This window comes from Chaetodon trifascialis, chromosome 21 (genome assembly GCF_039877785.1).
Source record: "Chaetodon trifascialis isolate fChaTrf1 chromosome 21, fChaTrf1.hap1, whole genome shotgun sequence".
NCBI lineage: Eukaryota > Metazoa > Chordata > Actinopteri > Chaetodontiformes > Chaetodontidae > Chaetodon > Chaetodon trifascialis.
This window is the reverse complement of record NC_092076.1, coordinates 8,341,075-8,360,784: the sequence shown is the minus strand read 5'-3', so window position 1 is coordinate 8,360,784 and position 19,710 is coordinate 8,341,075. Positions and strand designations below refer to the sequence as shown.

The 19,710-nt window shown below is 41.5% G+C and overlaps 1 protein-coding gene across 2 annotated transcripts in view; it reads left to right on the top strand.

Annotated features, from left to right (window-relative positions):
• The window catches only part of LOC139349311 (adenosine kinase-like), a 101,256-nt gene extending 82,359 nt beyond the window's left edge, over positions 1–18,897 (top strand). Inside the window, exons 8-11 of one of the 2 annotated variants that reach the window (XM_070989961.1) lie at positions 3,986–4,021; positions 8,896–9,010; positions 17,168–17,254; positions 17,577–18,897. In XM_070989961.1, the coding sequence (XP_070846062.1) occupies positions 3,986–4,021; positions 8,896–9,010; positions 17,168–17,254; positions 17,577–17,701 (363 nt within the window). In that variant the 3' untranslated portion in view covers positions 17,702–18,897. The remainder of the gene's footprint in view (positions 1–3,985; positions 4,022–8,895; positions 9,011–17,167; positions 17,255–17,576) is intronic. The other variant, XM_070989963.1, reaches the window with a different exon arrangement.
• Positions 18,898–19,710: the final 813 nt, after the last annotated feature.

The window sequence follows — 19,710 nt, the reverse complement described above, 5'->3', positions numbered from 1 at the left end:
AGGCTAACACGGTCAAGCAAATGCCTATTTTCTGAATGGCTCGGGGGAGTTACGCTTTTCAGCTTATCAACTTTTATTAACCTTAGCACTGAGGTTTGCTCTTTGATTTAGATTCTTTGGGAAACACTGAAATTGGATTTTTTTTTTCAACTCTCACTCCTGCTGTGACATATGCTCAACAACTTGTTACAAGGGAGAAAAACTAAATGCTTGCTTTGGTTTGTTGTTTGGAATATTTTATAAGGAGAGCCAGTGGCTTCTCTAGTTTTATTAATTTCTTTTCTTTCCTCTTCTACCATGGTGCCTTGCAAGCAAACATGCATATATTAAATTTTAAGGCCAGTAGGAAATGTCTGTTATGGATTCATAGCAGCAAAGTGGACTAGTGAAGTGAAGTAGTTTTCTTTAAATGCTGCGGCGATGAATAGTCCACGTTCCTCAATATGGCAGCATCAGTAAATAGGGTTGTATCAGCGTGTGCACTGTGAGTAGCTGAGTAAATATCTACGCGGGTAGTTTGTGTATAGACATAACCTCGGTAAATGAAATAAAATATAATTCTATAATTATAATTATAAAATATAATTATTGATCATTGATAAAATGATAAAAATACACTATCAAAATATAAAAGCACAGGAATGAGGGTTTGGCTAAATCAAACAAGGGAATCAGGTTTACGAACACAGGGTGCTACCTATAGGCAAAGACCCGGGTAAAACCCAGTGTACTTTACCTGCTCAGCACCAAACAGCAGACTCAGACTCAGTGGCTGACCAGCGGGTGAGTGTAACAGCACATTTAGCAGCATGAGTTGGTAGAGACCAAAAGCAGAGCTAAAAGGAGAGCAAATAAATACTGGAGTTAATTTCATCAGGTGGACACAGAACAAGGCTCCAAATGACTACTAATGTCGATGTCCACCCAAGACTCAGAAATACTCTTACTGCAAGTCACCTAACACAATCAGCAAGAAAATGAGTAAAGTTTTTACTTCCAGAATCCTGAATTCCCACTTTGCTCCTCTATTAGATAAAGACTGGATGCAAACTTACCAATTTAGCTTCATTTACAGGAAGAAAATGAAGCCTATACAGCCTGGATAGCTTCGTGTAGAATACCCACATACTGTGGCTGCACAGACTGTTTATAAACCAGGCCTGTTAGGCCCCTGTCACATACAGTGTCAAGGAAAACAAAGTGTGAAAACTGCCCTTTGCATGAAGTGTGTGTTTTCTCTTTCATTTTGCTTGGCAAGATATTGTAGACTCCCGCCCCCTGACTGGGCTCTGGATTATTAGCTTAAGCTCTCTAAAAATATCCCTTTGACTGTTTAAGCCTCTGACAGCAGCAACATCTCACACATTCTGATAGCTTTATACTAACTATGGCTGCAGAGGGCTCATGCACTCAGCCCGCCTTGTTATCTTTTACCTTGTTTGCCCGAGGAGGAGAAGGAGGAGAACTTGCAGGCCCCGAAATCTGCAACAGTCCTCTCTGCTTCGGAATCAGACTCGGAGCGGATCATCAAAGGCGAGCGTGCAATCACAGCAATCTCCGAACAAGCGAGATGCTTTTTTGAGCACGAGAGGATTTTGCCCAGATGTCACTCGAAGCACTTGTCATTGTTGCGACAGCTGTAGGAGCACATGGACTGTCATTTGAAAAGCGTCTACCGCAACGTACCAAAACAGCACACGTCAAATGTGAAACATGCACAGCCTGGAACATTTTTGAATATTAATACTGTAAGCCCCTTAAGAAATTGTGACTTTTATTTCCTATCTTTTCAGTTTCATTGGCTTGCCTGTGTCGTCCCAGTAATTGCATATTTACCACCATACAGTATTTATCATACCAATATATGTATTAGGTTTAGCTGAGCTTATAGTACCAAATATTTTTGATGTTGGCATTCATAAGAGCTCATAGAAATTAATAAATTCCTGAAAGGGAGTACACTGTACACATGTGGCTCATAGACATCGCCTCAATTATCTTTTCTTCTAACACCCACACTCTCTCGAAAGGCTTTTCTCACAAATATTATAGCTGCTAACTAGAGAGAGACGGAGGGTGAGACGGAGGCATGTGCCGCTCAACAGCACCATTGTTATCCCATCCTTCATTCATGTGTCTCTTTTAAATGCTTTGAGATGAAATATCACTGTTTTGACAAGACGTTTTCCAAGCTGCTCGTGTCCCTGCGAGATGCCTCATGCTGGTCGGTGATGGAACGTTCCTGAGGAGGAAAGTCAATATGTGGTTGTAAATAAAATGAAAACAAATGTGAGACCTGAGCCCTCTGTGGATTGAAAAGGCAATGGGAGGAGAAAAGACAAGACTCCTCACCTTTACTCATTATGAAACTGCTTCTTGGCGCTACAGAAGCTAATTGACTAGCCTCTCAACCTCTGTGTGTGTGTGTGTGTTGAAGGAGTTGGTGTGCATGTGTGTGTTGGGGGGGGGGGCTTGGGGTTGATGAATTGACATATTGCTGGCACCGTGATGTTGATCCAAGGCAGAGAGCCGTGAGGCTTTCCTCCAGGGCCCAGTAACCTTATTGTTCCATGTCATCTCCTCCCCTTCTGTTTGAGGACCAGGTTGTCAACCTCTCCCCAAGGTCACACAAACAGCAGCCCCCCTTCTGCAGATAATTGGATTATTTAGAATCATAGCATCAACTTACTGCCTCGTCTGGGGTCAAAAGTGAATTTAGTGCACGAGGTTGCCTGTCACAATTTGTGGCGTTGTTTTGAACTGACGAGCAACAGCTTCTGTCACCAGTTAAAGGATCAGACCAGTGGTTTTGAATGTTTTGGTCTATTTACTACAAATCACAAATTGGACATCACAGCCATATTGCAAACCCTGCTGATGTAATTTCGATTTTTGGATGTATTTTCCCGACCAACTATTGATTTCCATTCATTTCTGAACAAGGCGCAATCAATTAGCAGACCCTGAAATTTGTCCCAAAAACACTGAAACACTGACAAGCACAATGTTTAAATTTGTTTTGTTCTTTTTTATAACTTACATTTGTAGGCAGTGCAGTGTAAATTTGGGATGTACTTTTCTGAGGAGCCTTTGATTTCCACTCGTTTGCATACAATTTAAAAGTCAAACATTGAAAATCAAATGGAAAACCCTTGAAACTTGAAATTCTTAAACTGTAATGCAGTTTAATTGCAGATGGATTCAAGACGTTGACATTGACTTACAACACACCTAAATAAAAAAATGCAAATAATGCAGAATTGTTCAGAATGATCGATTAGAAAATTTTCAAGAGAATTTCTGATATTGTGCGGAAATGAACAGACACCCTGACACTGTAGAAAATAATACATCTGAATATCTAAAACTATGCAGCATGAATTTAAATCAATTTAAACAAATTCTACAAAGTAAAAATTTGCCATACATTAATGACTGGAAATCAATGGCCGCCTGAAGAGTGGAGAAAAAAATATAGATCTCAAAATCTAAAAGCATAGCATATATTCAAAAAAAGTTAAGTGTAAATATCACATGATTTGCGGTTAATTGGCAAAAACTTACATTAACTCTGGTATGGGCCTTTAAAGTGCACCTGTTGTAAGAATAGGTGTTGAATGCCTGCAGTGTTGGGGATTCCCACATACCAGCACATATTCATGGTTTCAGTGGTGGTTTCATGGCTGGAGGCTGACATGGTGTTGTCTCATGCTGCCGTGGTAAGATGAGCTGAAGCGGGGCAATAGATTAAATGGGTGGGCTGCATGCCTATTAAATCAGGAGTTGGCAGAGCAACACTAACTCAGGTTACTTATTTTCAAGTGACATGGCTGCACATGTGAGGAGCGGAGGCAAGCGAGATGTCTTTACTTCACGTCTGGAGTGTGACATTCTGCTCTGTTTGTGACTCGTAATTAACTGCTCATTTGTGTGTGTGTGTGTGTGTATGTGTGTGTGTGTGTGTCTGTTTGTGTTTCTTTTCTAGGAGGCGGCCACATTTGCCAAAGAGCTGGGCTTTGAGGTGAGTTGACCAGCAATTGCACACTAAACAGATTCTAAAGGTTTATTTTTGCTGATAATGAAGTTCTTTTTGGACAGTGATTGATGTGCTATTATACTCTCCAGGCCTTGCAGCAGTTGCTATGGAAACCTGGCAGTCGTCATGGTTTCTTTGTTCAGCCAGCTCTCTGTTATGACGCACTCTGCTAGGTCTGCACCCAACATCGCCTACAGATGTTATTTATTGAATTTTGAAAAGCCTCTTGGGAAGCTGAGAAGTTGGGCATGGTTTCAAGCCTTTCTCTGCAGGCTTGGTGCTCATCAGGTTGCCTGGTTAAAAAGCCTCCTCATTATCTTCATTGCACTCAGGGATGATACTGTATGTCTTCCCTTCACTGCTTTAGCATTACACCACACTGAAACACACTGTAGTCTTTTAATAACCAAATTACAGCCACCTGTGGTTTTGGATTATGGAAATGAAAATTACAGTGCTTGTTACCCCATAGAATGTGCACTATGTGTTTTGAAGTGGGGCTGCCTCTTCAGTGTAAAATGAATGTTCCCTTGGTCTAAATTTTGCTTGTGTTTTGCATATTCCTCGCGCTGCTTCTTAAATGTGAAATCAAAAACACAAATGGCCGGTGCATGTGAGATTTTGAAATGCGCTCAGGTATTTTGAGTGCCTTCTCGCTTTTCATAGGTAGTGCTGCCTTGAATATGGCTCTGCACTGTGTGAATAATTGTCATCCAGAATCACTAACGGTGTGATCAACGTGACTGGAATAGAAATGCAATCCTGATGGCAGTGACAGGTTTAAGAGAGGAGAAGGGATGAAGGCAGTGGAAAGTGGGGGGGGGGGGGTTAGTGATGGGGGGGGCTCACATCAGAAAAAAATGCACAAAGGGCAAAGTGTAGACTCTCCTAGTAGTTACAATTCTTTGACATTTTCCATGTCAACCTGATTTGCCAGAACACTCTGCGAAATTGCATTGGATGAATGTGATTTCTCAGATAACATCAGTGGTGTGTACTGTACTTAGGGCATTTCTAGATGGCTCACAGTTGTCCTTTTTTTCCACTTGCCACTTTCTGATGACAATTTTTCTTGGCCCCATACTATAATTGTGCACTGACAATTCTTCAGTATATATATACAGTAAAGAGTAGCCACATGGACTTCATTTACAGCAGAAACTGTTAAATTTAATCAACAGTTAAAAGAAATGTTACATTCAGACATACACAATATACTTCTATTATGAACAGAGTGCAGGATAATCCTGGGTGATATAGTTGAAAGCAGTATAATAAGGATAAGTTTGACAAAAGCAGTTTTCTGGAGCTTTCAGCCATATTTTATGGCTTTCAACAGCAGAAAGAGATAGCAAGGATGATCACATCCGACCGCTGGTTATCATGTAAAACCAAATGAACCATCCCCATGACTAGGGCTGTGTGATCTGACGATATGTGTCATGTGATGATAGAAAAACATCATGTTGTGCTTAAGCGTTCATTTCATCATGTTGGAAATCACGCTCTTGACGGCGATATTGCTCGTCATTGCAGACAACGCTTTGCTTTCTTTGGCAACGGCAACTGGACTTCTAGAGGATGTTTAGCAGGCTTCTTCAGCTCTAACTGACTGGTGGGGAGTCCCAGGCATTTATCCTCTTGCAGGGTCGTTGACCCACCCAGCCAGTCGTTGGGGTCACATGAGTCTTGGTGTGAATGAGTGTTAATCCTCATGGGGAGGGATCTCAGGGCTGCATTGTATGTGGCTGATAAGTGTTGTTGTGTACCAGCTCCTCTGTTCAGCGATGTTCATTCCAGTTTGACATGGACGGCTTCTCCCACTCCTCTTTCAAATCACCTATTTTCCCCCGCTATGTACATGATTGTCCTCAAATGCGTGTCCCCTGTCCTTAAGATGTAGGTGGACTGCTGAGTCTTGACCTGAGGTGATGGGTCTCCTGTGTTGCTGTTGTGAAACGGTTGTTTTGTTTCCCCAATGTACAAGTCTGTGCATTCCTCGCTGCATTGGACTGCGTACACTACATTGCTCTTGTGCCTGAATGTTTGTCCTTAGGGTGGACAAGCTTGCAGAGTGTTGCTGGGCTTGAGGTACACAGGGATGTGGTGTTTGTTAAAAGTCCTCTTGAGTTTCTCAGATACTCCCGCAATGTAAGGGGTGACAATATTTTTCTGTTTATGGTCCTTTTTCTTCTTCTGGTCTGTCTTTTCATGGTCTTGATGAAGGTCCAATTTGGGTAGCCATAAAAATCAGACTTCTGTCCTTGTGGCCACATTCTGAGCCTGATGGTGCAGGCTTTCGATAAACCCCAGCTTGTGCCCCACTGGGTGGTGAGAATCAAAGATCAAATATTGATCAGTGTGTGTAGGTTTTCTGTAGACCTTGATTCATCTCTCATCTTCGATGTGTATCACACAATCCAAAAAGGCCAGACCACAAGGACCACCCATTCACAGCATGACTCACCCATTAACACCCATTGACACCCATGACTCATGTGACCCAAACAGCTCACATGATGGCTGGGTGGGTTGATGATCCTGCAAGAGGATAAATGCCTGGGACTCCCCACCAGTCAGGTCGAACTGAAGAAGCCTGTTGGATGAGAGCCGAAACGTCTTGTAGAACCTCAAGCAAGTCCAGCTGCCTTTGTGTACCATGACTTGGATAAATGAGAATCTTCAAAGGCACGCAGGCAGGAAATTAAGTTATCTGGATATAAAATGGCCTATATCAGTCATACTGAGATGAGTGAGATGTGGCTGAAAGCTCCGGAACATTTCCAGTAAGTGGATCTTATGCTGAGATTTTTTTTTTTTGCTAAACTCAAATGTTAAATGTCAGTTAGCTTTCTTCCAATAATTAGCATACATTCAATCAAACAAGATTACATGTGTACATGCTAACCATCATTCATAATCATTCATTTTTACAGCAGGCGTTTAGAAAGTGATAAGGTTAAATATGATTCTAGCGCGAGCTGATGAACAACAGCTGAGAATTATGATCCAGTTGTGCGCAAAAAACAATTCAAAAGTTATTCTGTCAAATTTACACTAAACATCTAAAAAAAAAAACAACTAAAAGTAATTAGTGCATTCAAGATTGAGTCTCTGACTCTTTGGAGGCCAGTGAAGTTCATTTAAACTCAGTTAAAGTCCAGTCAGAGATTCTATAATTGGATATTGTTGGAGCTGCTGCCCAGTAGTCGATTCCTGACCCAAAAACGCTGCATGATGCTCTTTTAATGTATTCTGAATTGTTATCATCACATTATGGATGACGAATAAAAATGACAGCAGCACTCCTTCAGTGTAAACACAAGACAAAGCACTTGTCCTCTCTAAAACAGCAATCAGCAGATGTGAACACAGTTGCCTGATTGTGATCTGTTTCCTTTAAATGCTCAAAGAACTATGTGCATCGCAGCTCTAATTGAATCTCTCCCTGGCTGTGTTTCTCAAACAGCCTGCAGTGGAGATGATCACTTCCTCACTGGCTTCGGCACAGAAACACATTTTAGCACCGCTGTTAAACTCGCTTTGTTGATTTATGCCTGATCAATTGGCGCACAATTGAAACTATTGCCATTTGTCAGCAGTCAGCTCAATTGACCGTATCATTTGGCAGTTCATTTGTTTTGCACTCATGTTGTTTCTCTGCGTTCTTTTGCCGTAGGATCTCGTCAGGTAAGTTTGTCTGCCAGGCAAAATGGAGGAAGTCGTCTGCATGTGATTATGTGTGCTTATGTGTGTGTAGCCTGCTCAACAGCCATGATGCTTACCCTACCACCTCTGGCCCTTAGAACCCTTTAGCTCCTAAACCTGAGTAGAGCGCTTTTTTTATGTCAGCGAACATAAAACCGAAGGGTGACAATGTGCCGAAGCCTTGTGCGGTTTTGCATTCAGTGTCTGGAGGAGTGCTTGTGGTTACATCCAGTCACAGTGACAAATTGCCTTTTTTTTTTTTTTTCGCCATCGCCTGCTAACAGCCTCTGTATTAACCTCACCATTAGCACTTACTTAGAGTGTTACACCCATTTTTCCTCAGCCAAGGGTCTCCCCGGACCTCTCAGGGCTGATTAAAGGACATTTGGGAAGCATTTAGAGGTGTAAAAGCTCATTGGTTTGAGTGAGCCAGTGTGGCTGGTGGTATTGGAGCCTATCTCTCTGATTACTCCCATAACCACAGTATTTGCTCGCCCTGAAGGTGCTCCAGTGTTAGCTTTGATACAGATGCTAGAGGCGTCTACGACCCTTAATGCTAGCTCCTCAGTGTGCTGTATTACGGAAAAGCAGAGTCCACCCCGCTGCGAGGCGGCGATAAAGACATTCCACCTGCTCATAGTACATCATGATGAGTTAATAATAAAGTAGCACTGACAGGTGTGGGTTTTTTTATCCCTCTCATGATCAAAGGCAAGCACTCCGGAGAGTTCTGTCGTCTCCAGGCGAGAATATCCATTCTGTGCAGATGCTGAGGAGAGATGGCCTGTTTCAGGAAGAGAATGATACAGTACACGCACCACCTATCCCTTCAGCTGGCAGAAGTAGCTTTATCTGACAACAGCATATCTTCACACGCTTATTTTCATCTCACTTAGGGAATATGACATTCTAATATTTTACAGCTCTCCCGTAACTGCATGGAAACATCATTGAGCAGTCCTATTGATCTTTCTCGAGGCGGTTTCATAGCCCATCTGGTTTCATTATCACTTGATCCGTGTGGCAGCATTGGCAAAATCTGACCTCTCTCAGTCACACTTGTGATCTTTGATTAACTCCTCAGAAATTGCTCTTCATGATGCATCCACTCAGCTTAACACACTCACCCAGTCGTCTGGTGTTTTTTACAGACAGATGACATCGCGGAGATTGCAAAGAAAACCCAAAACCTCCCCAAGGACAACACGAAGAGGCAACGAGTGGTGGTCTTCACCCAGGGCAAGGATGACACTGTTGCAACTGTTGGTAGGCCAAGTTTGTTTTCTGGTTTTTATCTGTCCGTTTATACATATTTCCACTTAAGCACCACTCGAAGCCACCCCGACTTTGGCCCCTTTTGGACATCTTTACCCTTCGCTTAAACCTCATATCTCAAAACTGCAGAGCGCAGCCTTAAATAGATGGTAGATTGCTGACTGAAGAGAGCTGAATGCTATCAGTAATTTCTTTGAAGTTAACCTGCAATATTGACACCAGATGTTAAAAAAAAGAATGCTTGCACTACATTCTGTCATTTCACAGCACAAAAGAAATGTGGGGGATGCAGAGAGCAGGCATTGATTTGTGAAGTACTTCTAACTTTGTCTTGGACAGACTCCAGGCCAGTCCTCAGCAATTTTTAATGCTGCAACTCTCACATCCTGGCCTTTTTTTTTCCCCTGCAAAATGCTGGCATAGTGACCTTGAGGAGAGGCTTGACAATGTTGGTCCACAAATCAATCCAGTTTCCTTTGATTCAGGGCAGATTTGTTAGTGGGACATTAAAAGGCAGTGTCATCACAACTGAGCAGGGGTTGCAGGTTTAAGCGGTGTGGGGAGAGACGATAGTTTCCGATTACTGCTGGGAGCCTTTGCCTTTGTTTAGAGCCACAGGGTGTCTCTCCTCGTTGCCCTTGCAGCTCAGACTAGTCGTGCGCGGGGAGAGATGGCCTCAGGTAAAGACTCCAACATATCACTCATCACTGGGGACTGCAGAGAAGCACAGCTACAGCAGGACTGTTAGCACTGCAGGACGCTGCCTTCACATGTGTCCAATGTCCTCAATTTCATACTGCTGGCAAGAGGATTTACGAGCCGAAGCGACAGTATGTCACTGGTGGCATTATTAAAAAATCAATAATTAATCTTATGTTTTCTGTGCTTTCCATTGTGATTTGTGTTTCAATTGTCGCAAGAGACTAACTTGGTATAATAAAGGGTGAAAGTGGCTCTAATCAATATTTTTATATTAACAATGGATAAGATAACGGTGTGTGATGTCAAAGGGGATGTAATGAACAGAATTATAGAATACCTCACTCTGCGGTTGTTAGCGTCTTTTAACTGATTTTTTTGGTTTTACGGCCGGTAACTTTACTGTTAGGATCTCTCTCATCAGTGTTGTTAACAGCCACAGCAGGCAGCTGTTATCAGCAATAAAGCTATGATAAACCCACTATAGACACAGTCAACAACTACATGGGGGACAGAGTAGAGCATTTAGCAGCTAAATAACCAGATATTTCCCTCAGGGGCTGGTGGAGAACAAAAGCAGAGTGTAAAGGATGCTGAATATTATACACCGATGCATACAGACAAAACCCTCAATTAATGCTAATGCTGCTTCGTCTCTTGGAAGTGTAAATTAGATGTCACTGTGGTATCTACTCATGATGTGGTTATATCACACTATTACTAAGAATAATTTTGTCAATGTCATAATATGCCAAATATATGCAAAAAAACCTAAAAAATCACTCAGTGCAGCTGTTCCGCTCCGAAAGGGCGACGCACTGGCCGCATTCATTTTCAAAGTAGAATTCCTGGAAGTACATTGCCTTTCATGAGGATTCGAAAAGAAATCTTTAAGCAGGAGCCCGACAGTTAAAAAGAACAAGAATCCATCCATTGTGCTGGAGGTGATGGATAATTCCCGCCTGCTCCTCTCATTGCTCCTGCATGAAGACAGAGCCGTGCGCCGCTGTGAACTTTATATAAAATACATGATGAATGCAGGCGGGATGAAAGACAATGTGTTTCAGATGTCATCTACAAAGGCAAACATGATAAATGTCATTGACTGTGCTATCATTGCAGTGGAGCAGTTACAGTAGTCGGTGCAGCACAATCGGTGTGTGTGTATGTGTGTGTGAGAACATCGCTATTCATGCCAGCCAAATAAATGTCAATGTAAAAAGAGAATTAAAGATTTTCATTTCCCAGAGGCGGCGCTCTAATAAACTTGATCTCTCATTTTGTTTGCAATTTGTCCTCCTGTCAGGATTTGATCATTTGCCAGCCTCTGCATGTCATGTTAAACCATTTTATAGTGATTAAGGATGGGAGAATGCCTTCCCCCGTGGTATAATTCTCCAAAAAGAGATGTCAATTCGTTATTGTTCTTTTTTTTTTTTTCCCCCTGCCCTTCATTTGGAGCCTTTCATCACGCCACCGCTTCAAACGTGCCTTTTAAGAGCTGGGAGCAGGGGAAATGGCCCTTTATTTAGCTGCCACTGACACTGCTGAACTACACTGGGCTTTTGCTTATACACCCATTAAAGCAGTAATTAAGATCATTGTGCCCTGAACCTTAACGGTGAGGAGATCTAATAAACGATCATTCAGCGGGGGTCGCCGCTCTAATCGCTGATAAGGACTTGATAAAGCCTGACTCGGCTCCTTGCGGAGTTTTAGGGCTCTCGAGGGGGCCGAGCAGGCAGATTTCGACTTGGAAAAAAACCTGATCTATACATGTTAATCACATAAGGTAGACTGAGGAATGAGCGCTGGCTGCGAGGCAGGAGGCTTTTTTTAAAGCAGGTTTATTTGTCAGTCTCCAAAGTTCCCGTAGATGAAGCGTTGCAGAATTACTGACAGGTCGACTTGAATAGTCTCTTTAAGAAGCAGGATGTTTATGGTCTATACTTCGTGATAGACTAAATCAATTAACATTCAGCGCTGTGAGAAAGACCGCCTCTCTTTTCCCTTGGCATCTCACATTGAAATGTTTTCTTTCATGTCTCCCTGAAAGGATATTGGTTGGCGATGATCTTTTGCCTGTGGTTACAGTAATTACAGGCATATGCATTTTTTTTCTAACTCAATTGTGAACAAAGATGCTGGTTATGATAGGGAAACAGATTGAATGTCAACTTGCTCCTAACCAGCCGCGTTTGCCAAGAGCGGGACGTTGTTTTCCTCTCCGAGGCTCAGAGTTTGGCTGGAAAGCAAAAGGAAACGTTCCAGAAGAAGAAGTAGTATTCTTGGGGAAGTTTCTCACATAAAGATGTTGTACTTCAACTCTTTAGTCCTTTAGCTCATGCCTTTCAGCTAAACAGTCATGTGTGCTCTCCAGTCACTTAGCAGCTCGTCATTTAAAGTGATGTATTAATCGTTTTGCTTGTGAAGATGATACAGTGCGACAGGATCAAAGTTAATTTTAATGACCTGCCAACTATTTGATCTACCTGCTTTCTGTCAAAGCAACAATAGTGAGCGCTGGAACACAATCAAATGAAGCGTGTAATAATTTCAGTCGGAGTCAGAACATCGCTCCATATGCTCATTTTCCAATAAAGCCGAGGTCGTCTTATTTGCATGTACAGTTGCTTTTTTTTTTTTTTTTTTTTTTTAACAGGAGAGCATTTTCTCAGTCAGTGTTGTGCTGTGAATTGGCATTGTTAAAAAGAATGGCCAATAATAAAGGGCTTAATTGATACTCATTTCAAAGAGACGCCTGTTGAAAGAATTTCTTAAGTTTAATCACCACCATTCAAGAGTTGTAATGAGGGAATTATGAAGAGCGAATTAACAAAAGCACACAATTATAGCTTACTCGAAGGAAGTATTTGAGTTCCTTCAAATTTTTTCTCACAGCTTTTTTTTTTCCTCTCTCTCTCTCCGTTGCAGTTTACCTGTCAAAGCACATCCATACTGCACTCCCACATATTCACTACCAGTCTGCTGCTTCACTCATTTTGTCAAACCACACTCTAGGAGCAAGAATATGTTAGTGTTAAAGAACAGTTAAAAAGTACTGCAGAGTCTCAGTGATTGAAAATAATGTTGCCGATCTCATTACAGTGAAATGTGAAATGATTTCAGCAAAGTGATGTTTTCAGACGTTCTACAAGCCAGAAACAACAGAGTGTTTTGGCAGGAGGGTTTTTTTTTTCATGCCATTGTTGCCAATTGGATCTGTGCTGCAGACGGCTGGGGAATTGTTGGACTGTAACCTGAGTTAACATGTCAGTCAAATTTAATAATTTGCATCAATGAGGTTATGTGAACTTTCCCCCAGCAGCAGAGTACAAGCTCTGGCCGTGATGGGAGAAGGAAGAGAAATATTGGATGTGTGCTGTGCCATGCTTCTAGAAAGAGTTCTCGGAAAGTTCTGAACGCCATCAACAACATCATGCCGCCCACAATGAACCGATCAGTTGGAAATGTCAAAGAGTACGTCTCTGAGGGGCTGAAATTCAAATTCACATGTTCGCATCTACATGTTTTATGAAAGAAAAGAAGATTTTTAAAAAAAAATCTCTATTGACAAGGACCAAATATCAAGGTACAAGCCCAAATGTTGAGCTTTTTTGTGGCCAAAATTAATGAATTTGCAACTGCCTTTTTTTTCCTTTTTTTTTTTTTTTTTTAAGAAAATTGCTATAAATGTGTCCATTTTGTTGTGTTTTTATAAAAATTGCAGTCATCTAGGATCTAAGGATGAAGGGTGTTGTGAGTTGCACACAATCTGTAGCCCGGTGAGCGAAAGTTGAGATTTTTATCTATACATGTAAAATTGACTTGTCTACAGCCATGCTAGCTGCTCTGTGAGGCTGTACTTCGGCTCAATGGTACTTTTAGCTAACATGCTAATATGCTAACAATGACAATGCAAACATGTTGATGTTTTTTTTTTGTTTTTTTTTTTGTTCTTGCGCTTTTTTAGCCTTTATGATAGCGACAGCTTAAGATACGAGAGGAAAGGGGGCAGAGAAAGAGGGGGCGACACGCGGTAATTGAGCCGCAGGTGGGAGTCGAGCCTGCGGTCATTGCAGAGGAAGGACAGGCAGCTTCAATATGTGGGGTGCACACCCTACCAGCTGAGTTACAGGGGCACCCCGTAGCATGTTAATGTTTAGCAAGTAATGTGCTAACATGCTAACATTAGCTAATTAACATTAAACACAAAGTGCAGCTGAGGCTGATGGGAATTTATTTGGTTTTGCAAGATTTTCACCTGATGATGGCGCTAGAGCATCGCGAACATTCTTAGGAGTCATAGTCTGGAAATGAATTCCATGGCACTGCCTCCAGTAATTGCTGCGGTAGATCAGTCTGGACTCATGTGGTGGACAGAAGGACACTGTTGTCCCCACAGCCACACTGCTAACATGGCTAAAAAATACAAGTGAGCTGTAATGCAACAAAAATTACTTACTTATTATCGTGTTTGCTCCAGTGAAGCAAAAATTGACTTTAGCTGTGGTTCCAAATTCCCATTCTCTTTTGTAGAAAATGGTGAAAAATGTACTAGTTTGGTGGAAAAAAATTGTAAATATGCCAATTTCCTGGAAGCACCAGTTGAGTGAAATAAAAAGAAAAAGCTCAGCCAGAGAGCTACACAAAGAGGAGGAAAAGAACACCCTGATGCAGGTTCGAGTATCCAATTCCCACTGAATTTAAAGGATTTTAACAAGAAGCCAGTCCCAGAAGTCTTAATTGCCACAACACAGCGATAGGTCTAACAGATTCAGGTTTGTTCAGTGAATTCTGACACCTCTGCATGTCGCGTTATCACAAAGATGAGCATCACTTTAAGTGAGAAGTTACCTTGTTGCCAATTTCTAATAAGACCTGACACCCACACTGGAGAGAGTAACCATTTTTTTAACAAGCATAAACATATTTACACTGTTATTTTTGCTGGATTTCTCAGGTCCAATGAACAGCCGAATCTGTGCTGAACAAGTGCAGCAGCTTCAGATTTTAAAGCATCCGCTTTTCTAACCGCAAAGTGCGCCGCGTAAGCACAGCCACATCTAACAACTTGAGTTTCTTAACTGTGGAATAACTGACAAAGTGGAATTTATTGTTAGCACATTTTCCTTTGCGGTTAATCGTTTCAAGAGGGCGGAGGATTCTTCATCTGTGGCATTAATTAAGCAAAGTCGTTATGCAGCTAATTAGCTGATCCTAAAAGGATTCGTGTCTTATTGTAATTTATTAGCAAAGTGACAATCACCTGCTTTCCTTTTGAAGAGAAAATGTGTCGTTATTAAAACACAGTCTTTATCTGATGCATCGTCAGTGCCTGACCTGGAACACAATCACTCTGCTCGGTAAGATGTCATTTTCAACCACAACTTGATGGAGTTTTCACAGTTGGTGTATTACAGTCTTTTCCTTGACTTCATGTGTTGAGCATATGCTCGGCGGCAGGTTGTGTATCTTTCGCCCTGTAGGACAAGGACAGAAATGTATTCAAAAATTAATAAGGTGGGGTGTCGTGCAGCACAGATATCCTGTGAGCCACTGTTAGATTAGCAGGGAGCCTCATTAAACAACTTTTTTGTAGTTTTTTTCTCTCATGTTCTTAAACTCCAGCCTTTTTTTCTCAATAAGAGGTCTGTCAGCCTCCTCGTGTTCCTTTTATCCACATGTCAGTCTTTTGTCTCCTGCACCTTTTTGAAGGTTCATGTCGGCACCAGAGCCCTCGGATTGTTTGAAGATTGTGTGTGTGGTTTAGATTCTTCTGACATAAGTTGCTGATTTAATGTCACTCTACACCTCCAGACTTTGTCATCTGGTAGATTTTTGTTTCTTTTTTTCCCCCCTCTCCTTTAAACTGGAAGTCCTTTGAAGTGCATATGCTACTGATAATTGAAGCAATATAATCCACTGAAGATAATAAAGAGACCCTCATTTAATGGATTCCGGTTTTAACTGAAACAGCTTACAGTGACTGTTTATCAGAGCACTCACCTAAAGCATTAGAGAGGTTGGGAATTTTTGCATTTGATCATCTGTTGCGTCTGGAAATTTTATTTAAGCCGCTGCAGGACATCGCAGTGTTTCAGGTATAGGAGTACCCCCTGTTTTAAAGGTAGAATAAGTAGGATATGTTGGCTGCGGTTTGTAAAGACAACATTCATGGCTTCCTCTTAAATGCATGGTTACAAACTGCTGATCTCGATCTGCACGCCATTATTGGCCAAGACTACACACCCACTGGCCAAAGGTTGACACCCACAGCAGAATAAGAAAATATGGGCATTAGTCTTAAACAGTGATTGAGAGGGATTAGCTATACATTGTTTTTGCAGACAATCCTTCTCATTCTTGCCTCTCATTTCTGCTGAAACAATAGTTAAATAATCCCTTTGTATGTCCACAAAAAAAAGAACAATTTTAATAATCTTTTTTTTTTATGTAAAAATGCCAAACAGTCACTCAATACAGCCTCTCAAATGTTAGGATTATCATCTGTCTAAAGTTTATCCCAAAAACACATTAACAAGACTTGAGAGTAGCAGCTTCGTGAGGCTGCTTTGAGGTAAATGCTAAGACCAGCATGCTAACATGCTCACAGTGATGATGCTAAAATGTTGATGTTGAGCAGGTGTAAGGTTTATCATGTTCAGTGTCTTAGTTTAGCATGTTGAAATGTGAACATTTGCTAATTAGCACCAAACACAGTGTACAGCTGAGACTGATGGGAGTGTTATTTATTATTGTTTTGCAGGTATCTTGTCATAAAGCATTGGATTGGACAAATTCAGATTCTGAATGTGTGCACAAACTTTCATGACAATGTCTGAAATAGTTGTTGAGATATTTTAGTCAGGACCAAAGTAGTGGACCGACTGACAGGTAGACAGAACCATTGCGAGCCATTAGCATGGCTAATACAACATAATCATAACAGCCTAATGAGACATTGACAAAATTAGTAAAATTGCTTCTTTTTTTTTTTGCACTATTACATTATTTCAAATTCCTATATTTGTTTTGAGATCCAAACTCGTCTGCTTCATGGCTTCCCAAACTTCAGAAAGTGATAATAATAATGATAATAATGATGATAATGATGCTAAGTGAAGTTTCACATCCTTTTAAGGCTACATTTTTACTCCAACTTCCTACATGATTAGCTTTGAGTTCCTTAATGGTTACTCAACACTAATTATGCATTACAAGTCATATTCTTCTATTTTACATGTCAATAATTAGCCAAAAAACTATCCCATGCTGGAGTGCTAAAATTGAATAACCAGCTTTCTCCAATTATAAGAAAGCCTTGCTGTGTGACATGACCCATGATTTTTTTTTCAATATGAAGTTACAATTAATGAAGCAATAAGCCAAAACTTGGTTGGTTGGTGTTCAGCTTTAATTAACAGCCCTCCGTTGTCTTGACCACAGGTGAGAGGGTGACCATGTTCCCTGTTCTGGACATTGACCAGAACGATATTGTGGACACTAACGGAGCGGGAGACGCCTTTGTGGGAGGTACGCCATGAAAATCATCTTCTGCACAGCTTGATTTCTGTGTACATTCCCAATTAACCTTTGATACCGGCCAACTATGTAACATAGTAATGTCTCCAGATTATATGAGCGTGACATTTAGCCTGCTGTTTTCACTCTGTATGAGCTTATCCTAGCACCACATAAAACAGCCATCATTTGGGTCCTGTTGAGGATGAAACAGCACTGTCCCCTTTTGCAGAAACCATTAGCAACGGGCTCACATTAATGCTAACTGCTCCCAAAACAATTTTTCGAGGTGATGCATGGTTACAGATTGACCTTTGCTCTTCTTTCTACCCAGGATTCCTCTATGCGTTGGTCCAGGAGCACGCGTTGGAAGAGTGCATCCGGGCCGGACACTACGCCGCCAACGTCATCATCAGACGGGTCGGATGCACCTTCCCAGAGAAGCCGGACTTTCACTGATGCAACCGAGCGCCACTGCATATTTGTCTTTTCCACAAGATACTTGTATATGTATGCTTCAGGATTTTATGTACATTTTTGCTATTTACAGTAACTGACTAAATGGGACTAAGTGCTGCAGCTTGAATATTTTATCAAGCTCCAATAAGCTGCTCAGATGTTTTACTACAATTCAAACGATGCACTAGTAGCAAATATTTGAACGATAGGGTTATGTTTAAAGGAGCATTCCACTGAAAACAAATCTTTTTAGAAACTGTAGGCCTGAAAGGAAAATATGTCAGAATGTATCGCCACAAGTAGAAACTTCTCCAGTATTGATCCACATGCTCTGTATGTTTCAAACTCTCAGGATCTCGACAAGAGAGTATCACTCTACTTCTGTGTCCCAGTATTGCTTCCTGCTATGAAGCATTACTGGAAGTAGCGTATTTAGTGATTTATTCGCGCAACAACGATAGTTTGGATCACGAACTGGATCCGCGGTGGAGAAGTGCATTATCCTGCAGGATAGGTTTGAAAAGTTTCTATGGACATAGAAAAGTGCCTCTGAAAAATTTATTGTTAAATACTTCATGAAGAACGGCATCTGTAGTCAGCTTCGAGTTACAATCGATTCTCTTGGTGACCCAGAGTCATGGCCAAAAAAAACTTATTTACGTCCAGAGAAACTTCTCAAATCATTCCTGCTGCACAGTCTACTTTTACTCGCCGTTGATCCTCATGCTGACTATTTTCCAAACAATTATCGCTTTGCCAATAAATTGCTAATTACACTACTTCCACTGGAGCCTCTGAGCTATGAGCTGGCAGTCGTGTGACACAGAAGTGGTGTATTTAGTAGTGTAAACTATGAGTGCCACACTTCACGAAGCAGCAAGCTACAAACTTTTCAAAGCCTTTTTCAAGCCTGCAGGGGATCAGAGTTGTGATACTTAGATACTATAAAATGAAGTACATTTTCAGCTGAGTGTTCCTTTAATATTCTGCTGTCAAGCTGCAGAGTTTCTGGATGGGGTGGCTTCAAAAGTGACAGATTTAACAGGACAAAATTGGAAAAGATGTTTTTTGTTGTTGTTGTTGTTACACAAATAAAAAAAATATCAAAATCATATTATCAAGTTACTCTGATACCAAAACCAAGTCAAGTTCGAAGTATAAGATTTGTTGTACCAGCAGTTGAAGTTTCTTTACTCAAAAAGGAAAAAAGAAAAAGCAGCGTTATAACAGACAGTGTTTCTGTATTTCCCCATTATTTAGTCAGCCAGAGGCTCCCTCATGCTAATCACTTTTGGACAGCTCAACACCCTCCATTATGGAGAGGACTGGGGGACTGGGGGGCGGGGGGGACCAGGACCGGCCTGGTGTCCTGGCTCCACTCAGTCCCCCCACACTCGCGCCTGTTGGGTCCTAACTGGACTCTCGGGGTCTGGAGCTGCACTGCAGGGCTACAGGAGATCATTTTTCTCAGTTAAGGGATTAGTGGTTGCTCTTCTTGGCGATCATTAGAGGGCCCTGAAAATTAGGCCGATCCTTCGTGCCCAGCTGTGCTGTCGCTGGGGGTTGGAGACGAGGATCAGAGGGAGGCCCCTCCCCTGCCGCCCCCCTCCCACTGATTGTGGGCCAGCAGAAGTGTTGGGCAGTGTCTCAAGTGTTTTGTGGAAAACAATTCAACACTCATCTGTTCGACAAAGAAGTGTGATTGAGAATAACATTTTTTGTTCCCCTGGAACAACCTGTTACATCATATTTTCTTTTATTTTCTCTGAGCATGTCAGAAGGAATCCAGTTTCTTACACTCTCTGCACAAGAGCTCTGTTTTCCGTAATGAGGCATAGTTTATGCATTTATGCTAATTGGGGGCGTCTAGGTGAAAACATTCTCCAGCCAAAATGTTATTAACAACTTTGAGACACTTTTTTTTCATCAGCATTTTTTAAGGTTTCACACAGATGCGCTTTGAAAAGGACCACATTTCTGATTGGGCAAGATCACACTCCATGGCAGCT